Consider the following 23,309-nt stretch of genomic DNA (forward strand, 5'->3'; position numbering starts at 1 on the left):
GAGTCTTCCTCCAAACCTGATGTCACGTTTTTCTTCATACAATCCAGCTTCTGGGATTATTTGCTCAGTATACAGGTTTAATAAGTATGGTGAAAGAATACAACCCTGTTGCACACCTTTCTTCATTTTAAACCATTCAGTGTTCCCATATTCTGTTCAAACAACTGCCTTTTGGTCCATGTACAGATTCCTCATGAGCACAAATAAGTGTTCCAGAATACTCATACTTCACAATGTTGTCCATAGCTTGTCATGACCCACACAATTAAAAGCCTCTGCATAGTCAATAAAGCACAGGTAAACACCTTTCTGATATTCTCTGCTTTCAGCCAAGATCCTTCGGACATCAGCTATGATATCCCTCATTCCACGGCCTCTTCTGAATCTAGCTTGAACCTCTGAAAGATCTCTGTCAATGTATGCTTGCAGCTGTTTCTGTTATTACCTTTAGTAAAACTTTGCTTGCATGGGGTATATCAAAGAGATTGTCCAATGATTTTCGCATTCTGTTGGGCCATCTCTCTTTGGAATGGCACAAATATGGATCTCTTCCTATCAGTTGGCCAGATAGTTTTCTTCCAAATTTCTTGGCATAGATGAGAGAGTGCCTACTGTGCCACTTCACTTTCTTGAAAGATTTCAATTTGTATTCCATCAATTCCTGGGTGCCTTGGTCTTTGCCAATTACTTTAATAATTACACCTTGGACTTCGTCCTTCAGTATCATTGGCTCTTGATCATATGCTACCTCTTGAAACAGTTGAACAGTGGTGGAAAACAGACGTACACATAACCAAAAACAAAATTTTCAGCCTTGGAATGGTTTCTGGTGGATAACTGAATACGTGCACTGCAGAAAAGCTAAATTTGCCACTGGAAAGCATTGCTCTTTTATCCTTACACCAAGCCAACACATTCACTGTAAGAGAAACCACTTAAGTACTTTTACAGAAATAAATTAATCATAATTGTGCTAGTATGATATTGGAACATATTGGCAAAGTCACTTCAAATTAAGAGTAACATTTTCTTGTAGTTTCTCTTGGTTTACCATAAACATCCATATACATCTCAATAAAAACTTATGGAAGGATGTAAGGATGAAGAAAGGAAGGAGAAATCACAATTAAAATATTTCTTCCTCACTTTCATTCATTTCTTCCAAGTTAATAATCAGCTCCTATAGTTTCTGCAATCTTGTTTTCTCCTCTCTCCTTTAATGCTATTAGAAAGTTTCACAGTTACACTACTCAAGTCAATAAAATACATAGCTGAAATTCAAAACAAACAATGACTTGTCAATATGTGAGTGCTCAGGACATAAACACCTAAAGAAACAGGTTCAAAGGTAGATAAGGCCTTTCAAAGTTGTAGGCTTCATTAATGCATCTCACTAAAATAAAATGCTACTCAGGAATATCTCATAAATATAACATGAATTACTCTGATAATACTAAATCGCATCCACCATCTGTGCACAAACAGCTATTTTCTTTTTACAAGTAGAGAGGGAAAAAAATCAATGTGTGAAGTATGATAAATCAGAATACTGGCATGAAAAGGCCATGCAAATAAAATTGCTGATGCACAAGAAACACGCACACCAGAGACATCTGGTAAAAAAGCAACTTACACAGGAAGGAGTTTCAGAAACCATGTTGTTAAGAGGGACACTCATTTTGATAGGACTAAATTTAGACTTACCAGCTGTGTTTTGGTTTACAAATCCTTCCAATCTGCCTGCTTATAATAATAATAATAAATGAGAACAGTTTCTGTGGAATACAGTTGAAAAAGTGATTGGGGTAGGGGAGCTGGCCTCTGTTGTGTTATATGAAGGGGTGTACAACACTGAATCTTGTGTAGTGTACTAGTCTCTCTGTCCAAAAAAAATGGTATATTAAAAGAAAAAGTCTTGTCTGGCAGAGCTTACATTTAATCTAAGTTTAGAAATGTACTAACTAGCTGTAAGAACTTGGTCAAGTTGCTTTAGTTTTCTGAGGTTAAGTTTTCTCACTTATAACCCACTCAGAGAGGTCACATATCTCACCTTGACTCACGAAGGATTATAGAAAGAATACAAAATGAAAAAAGTCTGTATATATATATACACACTAGCTGCTCGATATGTGCTGTACTGATATCTTTATATGAATTATCTTATGTAAACCTCAATGCAAACATAAAGATACTTTTATCCTTTTTAACTAGACGGCAATACTGTTGAAGAGACGTTCTTCTACCATTATTTTCAGATGAAAAAATAGGGAGAATAATTTGTTTATAAATTGAAGATTCAGGATTTGACTAAACGTCTGATAACTCAAGTTTACATCAGGACATGCTACTAATCCCTGACTATTTTCACTGACTTCACGTTCAAAAGTTAATAAAATATTAATCTCATTAACCAAATGTTAGGAGGAAAAAAAAAAGAATTCATACAAGATGGGATTTATTTTTTAAGTTTCAAAACATATGAGATCCAAAGCCTTAAACTATACTGGTCAGAGATACACCTTGTTATTGTCATTAAGTGTCATTGAGTCGGTTCCAACAAATAGTGACCCTGCATACGGTTCCGAGAAGTGGCAAGTGGGTTTGAATTGCTGATCTTTTCATCAGCAACCCAGTGCTTAACCTACAGTGCCACACCATGACTCGCAGAGATTCATACGTACCACAAAAAAAGTTTTTTCTTATTAAAATGCTCATATAATTTTATTTTGTTACTTTTAAAATAGCAAGTACATTTAGTAATGAACGTTTTTATAATCTCACCAATGTTTCCTTAAAATAATTTTTTTAATTTACAAGCCAAAAATAGTCTCCTGAATTATGAAGTAAACTTCCTAAAGGTACCTATTAACAAACAAATAATAATCCTTCATATAATTTATAAAAACTGTTTTCAGGACAAACAATTGCTCTTCTTATTAATTCTTTTTTTCTTTAAGATGACAAAATATTACTTTATTTTATACCAAAAGTTTACATACTTTTATATAAACATTATATACTTTTTTTTTTTTAATGAGCAGTAAAAAAGTTGATTTAATGAGGATTTCTGAGGATGTACCTTAAAAAAAATGAAAATCTAAAACAAACCAGCAAGGCGGAATCTGAAGAGGAACTTTTGAGAAGATGCCATAAACTCATTACTCTTTTTATCAAAAGTTCTCCTATCCCTCCTATCCCCAGGCCTAGAGCATTCAGATGATGGCCCAGCCCTAAGTTCCCAGAGATAATAGTGACTTGGGGTTTTTTTGTTTGTTTGTTTTGGATGTATACAAAAACACTCAGGAATACATAATCATTTAAACAACCCAAGGACACATTCTGCAATCCTGCCTCCTGGCCACCAGCACACAGCCTTTCTCTTTCCATGAGTGTAGAGACCTTAACTGTTCCATCTCTCCATGGCCTCATCTCTGCCTCCACTGGTGTCACTCCTTCTCTGGATAGGGTCCCACATCCCACTCATGTTCTTCTCACTTGATGGTCCTATGGCCCTCTGTTTCTGGACTGTAAGATTAACTACTCCCCCTTTATGTTACAAAACTTCTACCTTTACAGTTGTGACATTTGCAATTAGTCATGACAACAATTACTCACTACTGAATCAAAAGGATCTTGTCCCCTCTGTTTTCACCAGACCCATCTAGACAAGATGATAACTATTCAGTGGGGACTCTTTCTTTCCCCCAACACTCTTAACTAAGCTCCCTCTTGAAACCTTGTAAGCCAGTCACTTCGTTGCCTTTATCGCCCTCTCATTTTATGTAGCCAATGTCTAAGTTGTCTGTCACTCTCAACCCTGTGTACAGAGGGGATAGCATTGATACTTGATATGGAGACTCCTTCCCTCTCAGTTGGTATTCTGAGCTACTATTTTTAGCTGTCATTATAGGGTGAAACTCATCATAGATAACACATACATAGTGGATAACAGTGGCTACATTCCATAAAAAAACCTATGTACAAAAATAAGTGGCTAAACCTTAGCTTAAGGAACCTTGGTAGTTATGCATTGGGCTGCTAACTAAAAGGTCAGAATTTGAAACCCTTCCGATGTTTCACAGGAGCAAGAAGAGGCTTTCTGCTCCTATGAAGATTTACAACCTTGGAAACCCTACATAGGGTTGCTACAAGTAGAAACCAATTCCACAGCATACCACCACCACCACAAAACCTTTGCTTGTGTGGGAAAAAAAAAAGGGGTGGCAGACCATATTTGATTCACTAGTCATAGTTTTCCCTTGTTTACAGGATCTATGGTGTGATGGTGGTGGTGGTATGCCATGGATCTGGTTCCGACTCATAGCATCCCTGTATAGGGTTCCCGAGGCTGTACATCTTTATGGGAGCAGAAAGCCTCACCTTTCTCCTGTGAAGTAGTTTCGAACTGCTGACCTTTAGGTTAGCAGCCCAACTCATAATCACTATGCTACCAGAGCACCTTAAAGGACCTATGTGTAATACATACAAGATACATATATATACAGATGTAATATAAATAAATACATATATATTTATATGCATGAAACTATTCTATATTAAAAACATTTTTAATGTTTAAAAGGTTATATTCAAAAAGGATCCAGATGTTGTTAGGTGTTAGGTGTCAGTTCCTACTCATAGCAACCCAATACACAACAGAATGAAACACTGACTGGTCCTGCACCATCCTCACAATTATTATGTTTGAGCCCATTGTTGCTGCCACTGTGTTAATCCATCTCATTGGAAGCCTTCTTTTTCATTGAGCCTCCACTTTACAAAACATGTTGTCTTTCTCCAGGGACTGGCCCCTCTTGAAAACATGTCTACAGTACAAGGAGCATTCTGGCTGTACTTGTTCCAAGACAGATTTCTTTGTTCTTCTAGAAGTTCATGATACTTTCAATAATCTCCAACAACATAATTCAAGTGCATTGATTATTCTTCAGGCTTCCTTATTCACTGTCTAATTTGCACATGCATATTAAGTGATTGAAAATACCATGGCTTGGGTCTGCTGCACTTTAATCCTCAAAGTGACACCTTTGGATTTTAACACTTTAAAAAGGTCATTTGTAACAGTTTTCTCAATGCAATATGTCCTTTAATTCTTTTTGACTGCTACTTCCATGAGCTCTGATTGTGAATCCAAACAAAATGAAGTCTTTGACAACCTGAATCTTTCCTCCACTTACCAAGATGTTACCATGTTGCACATTTTATTCTAATATTGGGCAATGTCTTCTTGGGGAGCCACACTAGAGACCTGAGTCCCAGAGCGCTCCTTTGCTTGGTCAACCAAATGAAAGCATCTTCTTTCACTTTTAGCCATTTTGTGCCTCTATAAATGTGCCAACCAAGAGCTGGGAAACCAAGGTGATACTCTAGCGGCAAAGTTCATACTCTTGTTCAGGAGCTTGTGTCTAATCTTCAGTTCTTGAGACTTGAGTCAGCAGCCTATTGCCTAACTTATTTTCACCAGCTTCCTCAGACTTGTAAGTCAACAGACCTACAGATTTAGGTCTGTCAGTCTCTGCAATCACATGAGGGAGAATTCTCCAGACACACACACATCTTAACTATGAATTTGGGGATTGCCAGCTTCCACAAACACATGAGCCATTTCCTTGATGGTTGTGAGTTCTGTGAGATGTTGCAGCATATTATGAATCCCTAAGAGGGAGAATAATGAAAGGAAGAAGAGTAGTTGATATCAGAGATGATGGGAGTGGTACAAAATTTTTGAAAATACACTTGGAACATCTTTAAGCTCCATCTCATAGAGGTCAAATTTGTGCTGGTCCTTCTACAAAAAATTTGTGTAGGAGGGTATAGTTGATAAATAAGTAAACAAAAACATAAACAAGATAATCCTGGCTATGAATCTGTTTGTTGTTAAGTACTGTTAAGTTGGTTCGACTCATAACGACCCTGTATAGGGTTTCCAAAGAGCATCTGATGAGCCTGAATCACCAACCTTGAGGTTCAAACTGACCTTTCAGTCCTGCGCATTAACCTGCAATGCCTCACCAGGATTCCCAGATATGAATAAATGCTGATAAGAAAGAGAATAAACAACATTGTGTTGAGTGAAATAAGTTATTCACAAAGGGAGAAACATGCATGCTCTCACTTACATGAAAAGAGAAGAATAGACAACTGTATGGAGACCAAAGTGGGTACTAGGGATTGGTGGAAGGGAGAGGAGACCCACTGTTTAATAAGCTGTGAGTTTCTGTTTATGGTGATGGGAAATCTGGCATTGATTATGGGTGGTAGTTGCACAGCATCATTAACATAAGTGATATCACTAAGTTGTGCACCTGAAAAAAAAAGTAGAACTGGAAAATGCGTCATATATATATGCATATATTTTACAATAAAATAATAGTAACAATGACAACCAAAAAAATGGAGAATAATTTATAGAAAGGGTTTCTGGAGTGAGGGAATAAGAAGAGGAATGCTTCTGATAGTGCAGTCAAGTAAGCTGTCCTTAAGAAAGTAAGGTAAGAAGGAGTCAGCCATGCAAAACACCATCAGAAGACAACTACAGGCAGAGAGACCAAAAAACCAAGACCGGAAAAAGGACTGGCTGTGAATCTGTTTAATGTGTCGAGTACCTGTGGAACTTCCTGACTCCTCCATCACACTCTGCTCTTTCTGAGAGGCAGAGGGATAACATGTTTAAAGGCTATTTCAATTTAGTTATAAATAAATAAATTATAAAGTCAAATACAAGTCATATTTTTATTTATCGTGTTCAAGATAGGTAAATCTACGTTTATGAAAAAAATCCAGAGTTGGTCAGTCACTAAGGGAAAATCTGTTGAGATGTATAGTGTTTCTCTCTGTAATGTTTAATATGCCTTGCAACTATAGATATTTTATATTTAATCTATAAATAAAGAAATGTATTTATATTAAAGGCAAGCTTTTTGAATTTGTATTATAGAATGTCCTTCTATAAATGTATTAAGGAATATCTTGCTCTTCAAATTTTATTAGGGTTTTTATGAGTAATTTTTAATTAAAAAATTCCTTTGTGAAAAAAAAGAAGAAAAAATGGTATGTCCCAGGAAGCGTTCACTCCTTTAGTTCTGATCCCCAAATTAAGAGAAAATCTGGAAGAAGCCCACAACCTAGAGAAAAATCACTACTGAGTCATTCATAGCTGACTGATATAGGAGTAAAATTAGATTTCCGTTGTAGTAATCCTGCAATAACTGTGATCTATAAATAGATATTTATAGATCTACTTATGGATAGACATAGAGACTGAGCAGGTATGAGAGGCGAGAGGAGTATACTCAAAAATATATAGAGATTTGACCGAGGATGTTTATATATGTGTGTGCATTTACCTTTGGAGCATGTTGTTGTTTGTTAAGTGTCATTGAGTTGGTTCCGATCCACAGTGCCACTGTGCACAGCAGAATGAAACACGGCTGGGTTCTGTACCATCATCAAAATTGTTACTCTGTTTGTATCCATTATTGCTGCCACAGTTTCAATCCATCATTTGGGGGGTCTACCTCCCTTTGCTGACCTTCCACTTTTCCAAGCATGGTGTCCTTCTCCAGGGACTGGTCCCTCCTGCCAACATTTCCAAAGTATCCTTACTTCTAAGGAGCATTCTGATGCACTTCTAAAATTAGATTTGTATGTTCTTCTGGCAGTCCATGGAACTTTCAATATTCTTTGCAAAATTGTATCATGCAATTTCCAGCATCATTTCCAGCACCAAGGCCATGTTTCCAACGACTGATCCTTCTTTGTTTCCAACCTTTGCATTTCAAAAGATGATAATTATCAATAATTCTTGATTGCATGTTTGATCAATTTCAGACTGAAGATCTTGGTAGAATTTTTCATTGTTATCATCACTGCCTTTAATGGTTAATGGTTAATGGTTATTACATGGTTTTCCCTGTAGGTGTATGAATATTATCCTACCACATATAGAATTATACTTCAAGACTGATCTTGAACTGTTCTTTGGATGATGAATGTGATGCCATTCTTCTTCAAATTGTCATTCCTAACATAGTAAACCATATGACTGACAGATTCAAAATAACCAATTCCAGTGCATTTCAGATCAATAATCCCTAGGATATTGATCTTTATGTGTTTCACTTCATTTTTGACAACTTCTAATTTTCCTAAATTCATACTTCATACAGAATCCTGGAGTAGCGCCGTGGTCTAATGTGTCACACTGCAAAGTCATTTGAACTGCAAAGTCGGTGGTTCAAGCTCACTAGCTGCTCCTTGGAAACCCTATACAGGGTCGCTATGGGTCGGAATCAACTTGACGGCACTTGACAACAACAAATACTTCGTACATTCCATGTTCCAATTATTAATGAATTTTCACAATTTTTTCTCCTCATTTTGAGTTGTGCCCCATCGTCAAATGAAGGTTCCCAAGACTTTACTCCATTCACATCATCACCATCAACTCTACTATGATTAGATAGTTCCTCCCCAGCCTTATCTTGAGTCCCTTCCAACCTGAGAGACTCATCTTCCAACACTATATCTGACAATATTCAGGTGCTATTCATCCTGTTTCTGTATTCAATATTCTGGTGCTATCAGACAGGATTCCACAGCTATTCTAAGGTTTTCTGTGGCTAAACATTCAGAAGTAGTCCACTTCGCCTTCTTTCTAGTCTGTCTTAGTCTTGAAGCTCAGCTGTTATCTGTCCACCACTGGTGTGTCCTGCTGGGATTTGAAACATCAGTGGTATTGCTTCCAACATCACAGCAACATGCAAGCTAACACAGTACAACTAACTAACAAACAAGAGGAGTTTTTTCACATTTTTGTTGTTATTGTTATGTGCCGTGGAGTCAGTTCCAACTCACAGCAACCCTGTACAGGGTTTCCGAGGGTGTAAATCTTTACGGGAGTAGAAAGCCTCATGTTTCTCCCACAGAACAGCTGGTAGTTTGAACTGCTGATCTTGAGGTTCGCAGCCCCATTCATAACCACTACGCTACCAGAGTTAGTCACTTAAAAACTGCAGTATGCTCTCAGTTTAGAGTTGTGCTAGAATATACTATCTATTATCCCAAGAATATTAAAAAATCAAACTCCACCTTTAAACTAAGTGGAAACACAACACTGCTAAGACGGGAGGATGGCAAGACTTATCCCCTGTACTATGGACATGCTATCAGGAGGGACCAGTCTCTGGAGAAACACATCATGTCATGCTTGGTGAAGGATAAGCAATAAAAAGTTTGATCTAGAGAAGACGAATTGGCACATTGGCTGCAATTTACTAGGGCACAGAGGATGGTGCAGGGCCATCAGTGTTTTGTTCTGTTGTACATAAGGTCACTATGAGGCCAAATTGATTCTATGACACCTAACAGCAACTTTAGGATAAAATAGGAAATCTTTTACATCATTTCCCAAAATGTTTTGATATTTTGTGTATTAATTTCCCCCACTGCCCCTGATCAATAAGTAAATAATATATTATCTCTTCCTAATAGAACTCAACCTTTTCTATATATTTCTGTGGATTTTTCCCCCCGTTGACTATACAACAGTCATTCTTCCCACTATTAATTCCTTTCAGTGCTTGTCCCTTTTTGCACCTGCCTTTCCAACCTTCCAATTTCTGTGAGCTACAAATATCATCACATTCCTTTCCTGCCAGATTTGGTTTCCATTGCTTGCAAACAAATTCCCTAAGATGAGTGCTATTAACCTAAGAAAATTTATTTTCCAATTAAAAGAAGATTCTTTAATGTTTCCCTTGAGTTTTTGATGTTTTGTGTTTCTTTTCTTCTAATACAACCTAAATGGGAGGTATGTACAGCTCAACAATCTCTGTCATCCAGCAATAATGTTGATTAAAACTGTTGATTAAAACCAATTTGTTTTCATTCTATTTGGTTTAATATATTCAGAGGAAAGACCAATATAATCCAAAATAATTTTACTGAAATTAGATCATTGGGAAATTATCATGCTGCGTCTATACATATAAAAGAGTCACAGATGATGTCATTCATTAGTGCATTTATTCCATAAATATTCAGAGTGCCTATGTTCTCCAACTTCAAGGAGTTTAATCAACTGGAGACAGACAAGCAATCAGGTTTTAGAAAAGAGAAATAAATGTCTACTTATTAATAAGGCAGAATGTATTCAGTATTACATGTTTCAAAACACAGATATAGGGGACACAGAGTGGGCTGCTGAAGAATGAAGAAGCTCATAGGAAGAAACAGCTTCACATTGAGGCATAGACAAGAAAAAAAGGATTTTTCTTTTATTGACACAGAAGTAATTGCACAGAAGTAGAAAAATACTAAGCTCTGGAATACAAGCAGTAATGGAATCAAGATTGCTGCTTCTCTATTGCTGCTTTTCAAATTGCAAGATGTGTACAAATCACCAGAGAACTCTGTTAAACTATATATTCTGATTTTTTGAGTCTGGAGTGGGAGGTAAAAGCAGACATTTCTAGCATGCTCCCAGGTAACAAATGCCTCATGGACTATACTTTTGAGCAGGAAGGTTCTAGATTGGAAAGAGCAGGGAAGAAGGTAGGAGAACCAGGATGCAAGCAGTTCGGTCATCAAGGGCTTTTAATGTGACAATATGATGAGACCTCTGTGTTCTGGAAACATTAATTTGCTGGAAGCATCATAAGACCACTTGAAGACTAGAAAAGCAAAGTTCTGAGAATACAATAATAAGTTCTCAAAGACAATGATGTAACTACTATGACTGTATTGGTGAGAATGGAAAGAAGACATTGATTCTAGAGATATGGAGAAGGTAAAACAGATGGGGACTTGTAAAATATGCAGATGGACATGAAAGTGCATGAGAGGGTTAAGTAAAAGGAAACATTAAAAATTTCATCCTAGATAACTAAGTCACACTGTCACATCATTTGCAGAGAAATGAAAAAGGCTACAGTCTTGAGAAGAGAAATATAAATAGAAATAGAAGAAAGTAGTACAGTCTGAGAATTGAGATGGAGAGGTGAACTGTTGTTGTTGTTAGACACTATGGAGTGACTATCAACTCACTATGAACTATGCACAACAAAACAAAACATTAACCTCACAATAGTTGCTACATGTGAGCCCATTTCTGCTGCCTCTGTGTCAATTCATCTTGCTGGGTATCTTCCTCTTTTTCTTCCGACCCTCCATTTTACAAATATGATATCCTCCAGTGACAGGTTCCTCCTGACAAGATGTCTGAAGTAAGACAGATGAAATGTGGCCATCCTAACTTCCAAGGCGCACTCTGTCTGTACTGCTTACAAACAGATCTGTTTGTTCTTTTGGCAGTCCCTGGTACTTTCAATATTCCCCTCCAACATCATAATTCAAGTGCATCAATTCTTTTACTGTCTTACATATTCACTGTGCAACTTTCGCATGCATATGAGGATACTGAAAATACCATGTCTTGAGTGAGGCACACCTTAGTCTTCAAACTGACATCTTTGCTCTTCAACACTTTAAAGAAATCTTGTGCAGCAGAGTTCTCCAATGTATTTTATCTTTTGATTTTCTTGCAACTGTCTCTTGGTCTATGTACAGGTCCCTCATGAGCACAATTAAGTGTACAGGAATATTCATACTGCGCAATGTTGTCCATAGCTTGTCATGATCCACACAATCATAGTCAATAAAGCAGAGGTAAGCATCTTTCTGGTATTCTCTACTTTCAGGCAAGATTCATCTGACATCAGCAATGACATCCCTTGTTCCATGTCCTCTTCTGAATCCAGCTTGAACCTCTAGAAGTTTGTTTTCTGTCAATGTATGGATGCAGTTGTTTCTGCATTATCTTTAGTAAAACTTTACTCGTATGTGATATCAAAGATATTGTGTCAGATGACTCCCACATTCTGTGGGGTCACCTCTCTTTGGAATGGGCACAAATATGGATCTCATCCAGTCAGTTGGCCAGGTAGTTGTCTTCCAAATTTCTTGGCATAGACGAGTTTGTACCTCCAGTGCCACATCAGTTTGTTGAAAGATTTCCATTTATATTCCCTACCATTCCCAGCGCCTTGTTCTATGCCAATGACTTCAATGTAACTTGGACTTCTTCCTTCAGGATCACTGGCTCTTGATCATATGCTACCTCCTGAAATGGATGAATAGCAACCATTTCTTTTTGTTACAGTGACTCTGTTTATTCCTTCCATCTTCTTCTGATGGTATCTGCATCATTCAGAAATTTGCCCAAAGCACCCTTCAACACTGTGCAAGTCGAGGTTTGAATTTTGTCTTCAGTTCCCACAGCATGAGAAATGCTGAATGTGTTTTTCTCTTTGGGTTTTCTAACTCCAGGTCTTAGCATAGTTCATTATAATATTCAACTTCGTCTTCTAGAGCTGACCTTTGAAAATTTCTGTTCAGCTCTTTTATCTCCTCATTTCTTTTATTTGCTTTAGCATCTCTATGCTGGAGAGCAAGTTTCAAAGTCTCTTCTGACATCCATTTTGACCTTTTCCGTCTTTCTTGTCTTCTTAATGACTTTTTGCTTTCTTCATGTATGATGTTCTTGATGTCATCCCACAACTCTTCTGGTCTTCGGACTTTAGAGTCTAATGTATCAAATGTGTTCTTCAGAAGATCTCTAAATTCAGGTGGGATATATTCAAGGTCATATTTTGGTTCTCATGGATCTGTTTTAATTTTCTTCCGTTACAGCCTGAATTTGCATATGAGCCATTGATGGTCTGTTTTACAGTTTGGCCCTGGCCTTGTTTTGGCTGATGATATGAAGCTTTTCCACCACCTCTTTGCACAATGTAGTCAATTTGTCTTCTGTGTATGCCATCTGGTGAGGTCCATGAGTATAGTCATCTTTTATGTTGTTTAAAAAAAAATGCATTTGCACTGATCAAGTCATTGGCCTTGCAAAATTCTATCATACGATCTCCAGCATTGTATCTATCACCAAGGCCATGTTAAACGACTGATCCTTCTTGTTTGTTTTCAATCTCTGCATTCCAATCACCAGAAATGATCAATACATCTTGATTGTATGTTTAATCAACTTCAGACTGAAAAAGTTAGGAGAATCTTCAATTTCATCATTACTGGCTTTACTGGTTGGTGTATAAATTTGAATAATAGTGGTATTAGCTGGTCTTAGCATATGGGTATTATCCTATCACAGACAGCGTTGTACTTCATGACAGATCTTGATATGTTCTTTTTAATGGTGAATGTGATGCCATTCCTCTTCAATTTGTAGTTCCCAGCATAGTAAACTATGTGATTATCAGATTCAAAATGGCCAATACCAGTCCATTTCAGCTCACTAATGCCTAGAATATTAATGGATTTTTACAGCTGTTTTTCTTCTTTTGTAGTTGTGCCCCATCAACAAATGAAGTTTTATGAGGGCTTTACTCCATTCACATCACCACAGTCAACTCTACTTTAAGGAGGCAGCTCTTCCCCTTTGTATCTTGAGTGCCTTCCAACCTGAGGGATTCAACTTCCAGCATTATATCTGGCAATATTCTGGGGCTCATCATATTTCAATATTTAATAATCTGGTGCTCACAGTGTTCCACTGCTGTTTGTAAGAGTTCGGTGACTAAATACTCAGACATGACCCGTCTCTCTTTCTTTCTAGTTTGTCTTTATCTGGAAACTCAGCTGAAACCTGTCCACTGTAGGTGACCCTGCTGATATTTTAAATACCTGTGGTATACCTTCCAGAATCACAGCAACACAGAAGCCACCACAGTATGGCAAACTGGCAGATGAGTGGTGGGAGAGGTGAATAAGACTACTTAATTAAAACTTTACACTGCTCTTACAGTTAAATTTTAGTAAATCAAAACTTCATTTGTTACAATCTCTTAACAGCAGAAAGTAACAAGTTCAGCTGTGACACTCTCTCCTCTTCTGGGACAGTCAGTCTTCCAACTTGTAACAGAATATACTTAATGACAGTATTCACAAACCTTCTAGGTAATCCTTTTTATTTGGGAACCTGCAAGTAAAACAATGTTCCTTAAATTAACCTGAAACTTGTCTTCACATATTTGCTATCCAGTGGTCCTAGTTTTGTCCTTCCCAACTACATAAATTTAATCCAACTAAACTCATAACAACACTTTACAAAGAATTATTAAAAGAACTAATATAACACCCAAATCTTTATCAAAGAAAACCACATTTTTTCTTCCCCCATCATTTTTCACAGACCATGGCTGCCAGAAAATATCATCATATCATCAGTGAAATTGCTCTGGTTAATCTCCTTCATAGATGGCAATTGTGTGACAAAGATTGCTGCTACTTCAATCACTTCATCCCTGCCCCATTTCTTGTACCAGTGAAAAACATGCTAGACTTTTTCTTCAATAAACCAGACAAGATTCTAGTCACCCACTCAACTAAGCAGTCCAAAGAATCAATAACAATATACTGACATCAGCAGATGAGATTTCTTTTTGTCATTTTGACAGATTATCAATTTTTTTTCTAAAATACAAAGCATCGTATGCCACTGCAGAACTGAATATACAGAATTCAGATTACAGTACAATTAGTACACCACATGACTTTGAAAGTACAATTTTTACATTGAATATCATGTTATTTGTTTATATTCATCTTTCAGTCAACTGAAAACCACTATAAATGCCTGTGCATAAAACGCTCTCCAAACTTACTCTGAAGCTTTCTTGTTTTAATTTAATTGTTGACCACACATGTGAACTCCTAAGAACCTGAGGTTTTTCATTTTCTTTCCACTTCACTTACCAACCCTTCCTCCCCCAGGAAACCAAACTTTTATATAAAAATGTAAGTAGCATAAAAGGAGCCCCTAGATCACACAAATACGCAGTTACTAACCAAAAGGTTGCCAGCTGAAATTCACCTAGAGGCCCCTCGGAAAAAGGCTTGGTGATTTACTTGTGAACCATATCTCAGTCATTGGAAACCTATGGAGGGAAGTCTACAAGAGAACAAAAGACAGTCTGGTCCTGTGCTGTCCTCACACTGGACTCACCATGGATCTGAATTGACTCCACATCAACTGTCCTGGCATGGTGCTGTAGGATAAGCACAGGGCTGCCAACTGCAAGGTCAACAGTTCCAACCCACCAGCCACTCCTCAGAAATCCTATAAGGGTCGCTGTGAGTCAGAATTAATTAAACAGCACTCAACAATAACAACCACAGCAAGTGGTTAACTTAGAAGAGTGCTTTGGTGGTAGAGAGCAGAGCTTCCAGACAGAGGAATACAAGTGGGCCTGAATCAGGTCCATTTTCCTTTGCTTTCCTGGTTTTTCTTTATTATTATTATTGTTATCAAAATCATAAGACACACTGAGCCAGCATCAGGGTGCAAGCCTTATGGAAAGGGAAATCTATGGCCTACCTACATTCCTGAATATGAGCTTTTTGAATAATTACATATGCACACGTGCATTTATCACTCACACTCATACACATATAGTGGCTACACATCTCTGACTACCTCATTATCTTTTGTTCCTTCACCCTGCCCACACTTTATTAATAGTCTGGCCTTAAACTTTTCTCATGTAAATAAACCATTGGTAATAATCCTGAATCTTACAAGGGCCATGACTGCTAAAGACACAAAATTAAAACTACATAGAGACTACTCAGAAAATGAACCTGAAAAGTCAATGTCTTTCCCCAAATATCTGATAATATTGCTGAACAGTACATTATGTCTCTCCAACAAAATGCTGAATTTTCAGCTTGACAGAACTACCCCATAGCCACAGGAGCTAGATGCCTAAACAACTATAATTTATTATTTATTCAGCAAAAACTTTTTCCACAAAAATGAGTGATTCTTTCAAAATTCATGCTGATGAAAAGTTTCTTGGGTCTACTTCTGATCTAACAAAGACAGTTGTAATTTTCCATCATTCTTATAAAACAAGCTACCTTCTATTGATCACTTTTCTTTCTAAGTGTTTATAAATAAAATACTAAATAATTCACCGCATGATTTTGCAGGTGATTAAAATAAAGAATACTGATCAGTGAATTCCTTTTTGCCCATTTATTTAAAAAAATTGTCCTATTTCTAGTTTTCAAACAGTAACTAAAGTGGTGCAAAAAGTTAACATGTTCAGCTGTTGGCTAAAAGGCTGGAGGTTCAAATCTACCTAGATGGATGATCTGGCAACCTACTTCTAAAAATAAACCACTGAAAACCCTATGGGCACAGTTTTACTCTGACAAGCAAGGAGTTGCCCTGAGTCAGAAATAACTCAATAGCAACCGAGCTAGTTTTTGTTTTGTTTTAGTTTTAGGACACCACTGTCACATTCCAAGATTTCTGAAAGATCACTAGTGGTGATAAGGATTATTACATCTTCAAGCTGCCTGAGTATCTGAGATGATAAGTATCTCACTTTATGGTCCTAAATACCTTGAAATGGGCCACTGTTGTTAAGTGCTATGGAGTCTGTTCTGACTAATAGTGACCCTGTATAGGCTTGCCAAGGAGCAGCTGGAGGGTTTGAACTACCGACCTTGTGGTTAGTGATCCACTGCTTATCCTATAATGCCACAGCAGGACTCCAAAGGTGCCACTGGTGAGAGAGATTATTTTACTGAGTATCCGATAAGCATTTCAGTGATTTACTGTGATCTAGTCACACATATTGTTGTTGTTGTTGTTGTTAAGTGCCATCGAGTTGGTTTCAACCCATAGCGACCCTGAACAGGGTTTCCGAGACTGTAAATCTTTACGGGAGCAGAAAGCCTTATCTTTCTCCTATGGAGCAGCTCGTAGTTTCGAACTGATGACCTTTGATTCGCAGCCCAATTCAAAACCACTACGCTACATGCTATGTTATAATTGCTACATTTCTTCTATAGATTAGTTGTTGTTGTTGTTGAGTGCTGTTGAGTCAGTTCTGATTCATAGCGACCCTGTACAGGGTTTCCAAGGAGCAGCTGGTGGGTCTGAATGGCTGATCATGTATTTCAAATTGACTTTGTAGGCTGATGTTAGATACTATCAGAGGTAGAGTAGACAAAGAACTCTGGCGGCATAGTGGATTACAAGCTGAGCTTCTAACTGCAAGGTCAGTAGTTCGACTCTACCAGTCTCTCTGCGTGAGAAAGATCAGGTTTTCTGCTCCTGTAAAGATTTACAGCCTCAGAAACCCTATGTAAAGTCACTATGATTCCACAGCACATAACCACCACCACTACCAGTGTTATACAGGGAGTTCTAGTAAGGCACTGTGGAGTCCTGGTGTGGCGCTGTGGGTTAATGAGCTACAAAGTCATTTAAACTGCAAGCTTGGTGGTTCAAGCTTTTCAACCACTCCTTGGAAGCCCTATACCGAGTCGCTATGGGTCAGAACCAACTTAACAGCACTTAACAACAACAAGTATGGCACTGTGGGTTAATGCACTAGACTGCAAAGTCGGTTTGAACCACACTTAACAACAACAACAACAACGTTTTATAGAGGAACAAATTAGAAAGGGCACAGCAAAAAGATACTGTAGAAAAGTTCAAATTACAGAAATGTAAGCAAGCAGTTAATTTAAAAAATGTTGTTGTTAAGTGAAACTGACCTTGATGTCGAATGTGGCACAAATATTCCAAGTCCTCTTTTCAGACTTCAACTATCATTATAAGCAGCACTGGTAGCGTAGTGGATTACAAACTGGGCTGCTGACCATAAGGTCAGCAGTTTGAATCTACCAGCTGCTCCATGGAGAAAGTAGAGGTTTTCTACTTCTGGGAACAATTACAGCCTCAGAAACTCTATACAGCGTCACCATGAGTCTGAACCAACTTGACTGCATACATAGAGCCATAGAGTTTCTATAGAAACATTTTTAAACATTTTTTTAAGTTACTAAAATCCATTGTAACCAAATTGATTCTGATTCACAGTAACCAGATAGTGACCCTATAGAGCAGAGTGGAACTGCCCTCCCAGGGTTTCCAAGGCTGCCTATTGAAACCTGAGCAGATTGCCATATTTCTCTCCTGTCAATAATTGGTGGATTACAACTGCTGCTGATCTTTAGATGGCAGCTAAGTGCTTAACCACTGCACCATCAGAGTTCCTCAGTATCTAACACTAATAAGAGCAAGGTTCATCCCAGTTGTTAGAGCATAAAATTTACATAGTATGAAAGACCCCCTTTTAGAAAGATACAAAATTACAAATAAAAATTGGTAGAAAAGCAAACATTAGAATGAAAAAAGAGATTTCAGCAAATGAATGGAATCACCAGCGACTTAGATTCCTTTCTTATGCAATAACTTAGCAACTGACCAGAAAGGTTTACTTAGAAATGCTTCTTATTGCAAACTCTTATTGAATTTCCATGCAGAATATCTACCACCCCCAGAAACTTCCAACACTCCCTGAGGCCTAATAGAAGAACAGCTCTGATGCTTAAATTTTATTGGCTTCCCTCAGACATGCCTCTGAAAACAAGGGTTTTTAAAACAGTGAAATTCTGAGAAGACTGGGACTTAGGAAAGAGATACTATATGACAATATAAAAAATGTCCCAGATGATTCTGATACAATTTCTCCAGCCAACACCTTCTCATATTGAAAGTTTCATAATGCATTGTTGTTGTTGTTAAATGTTGTGGAATCAGTTCCAACTCAGAAACCCTGTATAGGTCTCCAAGGAATAGGTGGATTTGAACAGCTGGCCTTGTGGTTAGTAGTTCAGTATTTATCCTACAGCACCACACCAGGTGTATTCATAATGCATGATGTTGTTATTGTTAAGTGCCATGGAGTTGGTTCCGACTCAGAACTACACTGTACAGGGTTTCTGAGGAGTACAGGTGGGTTTGAACTGCCAACACTGTGGCTCAAATTGACCTTGAGATCCAGTGCATTATCCTGATGCAGAGCCATGCCAGGACTCCTCATAAAGCATGTTGCTGTTGTGAAGTGCTGTCGAGTCGGTTCCGACCCACAGTGACCTTGTATAGGGTTTCCAAGGAGCTGCTGTTGACCATGAAGCGCCAACCTTGCTGTTCAAATGGCTTTGTAGTCTGGCTCACTAACTCACAGAGCCACACCAGGACTCCACAGTGCATAGCCATAAACTAATACTGACAGGTTAATTCATAGTATCTTAGAAGGGGATGTAAAAGAATACAATAAATGATCAGCCAGGTATTCTTGATCTGAAATGAAGCATATATATGGAATATAAAAGATAATGTAAAGCTTTACAAACTGAATATAAAATAATTTCATTATTTTACAATGCAAATAACTTGAGCTGTCAAATAGTTTTATGACAGACACAAAACTGTAATTTAAACCTAATAAAAATGAATTTTACATATTTCTCTTTGGAGTTAAGGTATGTATGTCCACCCATCTAACTTCACTTCATTCATTCTCCTAGAATAAAGCAGTGATTAAGGGGGTTGCTTTACCTAACACTCCCAGGTAACATTTAACTGCTGCATCGGCAGCATACTGATTAATACAATGTTTAGAATTCAAGAAACTTGAGAAACTAAAATGATACTCAGCAGCCCGAAAGAAAGGTAATTTTCTTTTCCAAAACCCTTCAGGAAATTATGATCGCCAATCTACAAGCATCAAACGTTTAAAACACACACATACACTCTAGTCAATTCACTCTCTAACTCGTAGGGGCACTGGGTCCTAGATTTTTCCCCCGAGTAAGGGAAAAATGAAAGCGGATGGCTGTAGATCGGGTGACCATTGGAAAAACCCTTTGCATCGAAGTGGAGAAGCTTCCTTTTGGACACAGAGAACCGTTTTTTCTATTGTTGAGAGGAATTCCTCAGCTTCTTCCTACTGGACTTGGAGACTCGCCTTGGGTTTTACTCAAATCTCAAATCCACTACTAGCTCCTCTAAATTGAGAGCAATTACCTAAACTCAGGTTATTTCTTCCAAAGTTCCGGCTGGCTGGCCAGCCGCACCCAGGAAGGAAAAAAATAAAATAATTTGGTAGGGGTGGGAGCAGCTGCAGGCCACCAGCTCCCGAGCTCGGACACGAACCTGAGAACATGTTCATGTCAGACGAGAAGTGGAGGGGGGGGGGAAGGGTAAGGGGGAACTACAACTTTGCAGACAAAACGAAGCCATGGCCAGTCCGGCAGAAGGTCAAAGTGCGGAGGAGGGAAAGGCTGTGAATTTGAGTCCCGCTGGGACCAGCCTCCAAGAGCTCCAGAAAGGGTCCAAGCAGCCGGAGAAGACCCACCCACCTCCGGCTCAGAACCTCCAACGAAAGGAAAGGGAGGAGGAAGAAGACGGGCGGCACACTATAGGCAACTCCCAGAGTTGACTTGGGAACTTTCCCGGGACGCGCCGCTCGCCGCCGCCACTCTTACCTTGCTGAACACCTCCAGGTCATCCTCGTCCTCATCAAGATCCAGCACCTCGGCCTGTAGTAGGGCGGAGGAACCACTGCTGCCCGAGAGCGGGGCGCTGCCCCCTATGCTCTCCCCGCCGGCGCCCCCAGTCTGGAGGCCCGGGGAGCGCGGCTGAGATGCCAAGCGCTCGCCCTCCATCCCGAGAGTGCACGCCCGGCTGGCCGCCGTCGACAGCCCAGTTCCCCCGAGCGTGCCCATTGGCTCCCGCGCATCCAGCACCTCCTGGGCCGGCCCTGCTCCAGCCCCTCGCCCGCTGCGCAGACGCGGAACTGCTGGGACGAGCGCTGGGTCGGGGAAGGGCTGCGGCAGGGCCCGGGGGCATCCCCACCTGGCCAGAGGCCTGATGAAGATGGAGGAGTGGTCAGACTCCAGCTAGGGTGGGGAAAGGGAAGGCTGTCTCCTTAAGAGGCAGGCGTTCTCACACTGACCAGGCACTGAGGTTTCCGCCAGAGGCAAGGTCTAGGAACGAGCAACCGGGAGAACCGCCAACTTTGAGGGATCCACAGCGGCGCTGGCGGTAGCCTACCCATCCATCCAAGAAAAAAGGCTAATACTGCATTTTCTGTATTTTAGTGGTTGCCTTGCCTCTTGGTTGAGATTTTACTAAGGTCAATGCAAAAATATGACAACGGAAAACCTCGGTTTTGACATTTGTTTTGACCCACTGACCGAACAGTGTGGTCATCACACTGTCAACCCAGTGAGATCACATTTAAGAATTATTATCAGCCACTTTCAAATGCATCTTTAGTCCTGGAAGTCTTCCTGAAGTTAATGATCAAGAATGTTATTAAGAGCCAAGATCAAGATAGAGCTGTACATTCCTCAGTGAGATGATCATCTATCCTTGCATTTTTAATGCAAAGCTGTAATTATTTAATAATTCAGTGCTTATTAGTTTAAAAAAAAACCTGCTTTCTAAAAATAATGGAAAATTGACTGCAGATTCATACTTTAAATTAAAAACAAAAACTCTTCAGATTTTATTATTTACTCCTGCAAAAATATTTAGCCCAATGTCTAAAGTGGTTAAATATAATGCCTAAAATGTTTATTGACACATAGCGACCCTGTACAGGGTTTCCAAAGGAGCTCTGGTAGTGTAGTGGTTACGGATCGGGCTGTGAACCTTAAGGTAAGCGGTTCGAAACTACCGTCCGCTCTGCGGGAGAAAGATGAGGCTTTCTACTCCCGTAAAGATTTACACCCTCGGAAACCCTGTACAGGGTCGCTATGGGTCGGAACAGACTTGATGGCACTTAACAACAACAACAACAGGGTTTCCAAGAAGCGGCTGGTGAGTTTGAACCGTCAGCCTGTGGAGCTGACTTTGCGGTCCAGTGTTTTATCCCACAGGGCCTCCTGGTGTGGCGCTGTGAGATAGGCACTGGACTGCTGACTACAAGGATGGAGGTTCAAATCCACCAACCGCTCTTTGGAAACCCTATACAGAATCACTATGAGTCAGAACCAATTCCACCGCACTTAACAACAGCAAAACAAACAAAAACATACAAATATATAGGGAGTCCTGGCGCTGTAAATTAATCCGCTGGACTGCAAGGTCGGTTTGAACCACAAGGTTGGCAGTTCAAGCTCACCAGCTGCTCCTAGGAAACTCTGAACAGGGTCGCTATGGGTCAGAATCAACTGGACGGTACAAAAAGTAAGAAATAGGCCTTCAGAAATCAAGTATGTATTTAGCTTTCTCTCTGGCTATGTTCAAACTTCTTAGACATTCTTTCCACGGCAGAAACAAAGGAAAAAAAGAGATGAAGGTTGAGGGGAGTATATGATAAAACCTGAGATAGTTTGTTTTTTGGGTTTTTTTTTTTTTTTTAATATCAATCTGCATTCAATTTTCCATTATTTTACATTATAACTGTTTTGGGTTGGTCCAACTCATAGGGTCCCTGTATAGTTTTTACAGGAGCAGAAAGTCTCAGTTTTCTTCTATTATAGATAGATGTATGTAGACAGATACATATACACACACAAATGCAAAAAGTCAAAGAAACATTAAATTAAAAGAATTAAAATTTTCCACTCTTTGAAGCACCCTCAAATATGAAGATAAAAAAAATTGCTAAAAATTCATAGAAATGTTTATTAAATAGAAATATCAAATTATGAAGCTGTTATGTCTTAATTTATCCTCCATTTAGGTCTACACACTTCTGAAGATAGTGTTTCTGTCTTTCTTACCCTTTCAGAAGAATTTGTGTTCTTTAATTAAACCACCTTGGAACAGCAGTTCTGGCATCTTCGAGGGAATCTAATCACGTTCCTTTTAACATTTCTTTGCGTTTTGAGTCTGAAGAAGTAAGATCAGGGATTTAAAGAGGCTGGGCTCTGGCTAATCTCAAAAAAATGAGCAGGTACATTGAAACTTTTCTTGATTCAACTTTTCTGGCATTTTTCTCACCAATGCCAGAATTTTCTTAAAACTTCTGTATTTCAAGCCTCCATAATTATCTTGTTTCTTTCAAGAAACTCTATCAAGATTACCCATTTAGGATCCCCCTAAAAAACAGTCACCATAGCCTCTGAACTGACTTCTCCCACTTGAATTTAACTGACTTAGCAGATCCCTTGGGAAGTTACTGTTTTGATTGGACTGTTTTATTTTAAGGCAATTCAATGAGACTATGAAGTTTATTACTGAGACAGCTTGTCTACAGCTATTCTACAGTCATAGAGACATGTTTAGGCATGTTTTGTTGATTTGTTTGGAATAAAACATGTGCATGCTTGAACCAGTATCTTACTCCCAATACTTTCAGACTTACCCTAATATGCATGTGATGTGATATATAAATATGTGTGTGTGTATGCCCTGGTATGGGGTTGTAGGATAAGCACTGGTCTGGCAACCCACCCGCCACTAT

The 23,309-nt window shown here is 38.9% G+C and overlaps 1 protein-coding gene across 1 annotated transcript in view; it reads right to left on the reverse strand.

Moving 5' to 3' along the window:
• SNX7 (sorting nexin 7) overlaps positions 1–20,559 on the reverse strand; it is a 127,738-nt gene extending 107,179 nt beyond the window's left edge. Inside the window, exon 1 of the mRNA XM_006830929.1 lies at positions 20,380–20,559. Coding sequence (XP_006830992.1) covers positions 20,380–20,559 — 180 coding nt within the window. The remainder of the gene's footprint in view (positions 1–20,379) is intronic.
• Positions 20,560–23,309: the final 2,750 nt, after the last annotated feature.

This window comes from Chrysochloris asiatica, unplaced genomic scaffold (assembly GCF_000296735.1).
Source record: "Chrysochloris asiatica unplaced genomic scaffold, ChrAsi1.0 scaffold00002, whole genome shotgun sequence".
Lineage (NCBI taxonomy): Eukaryota > Metazoa > Chordata > Mammalia > Afrosoricida > Chrysochloridae > Chrysochloris > Chrysochloris asiatica.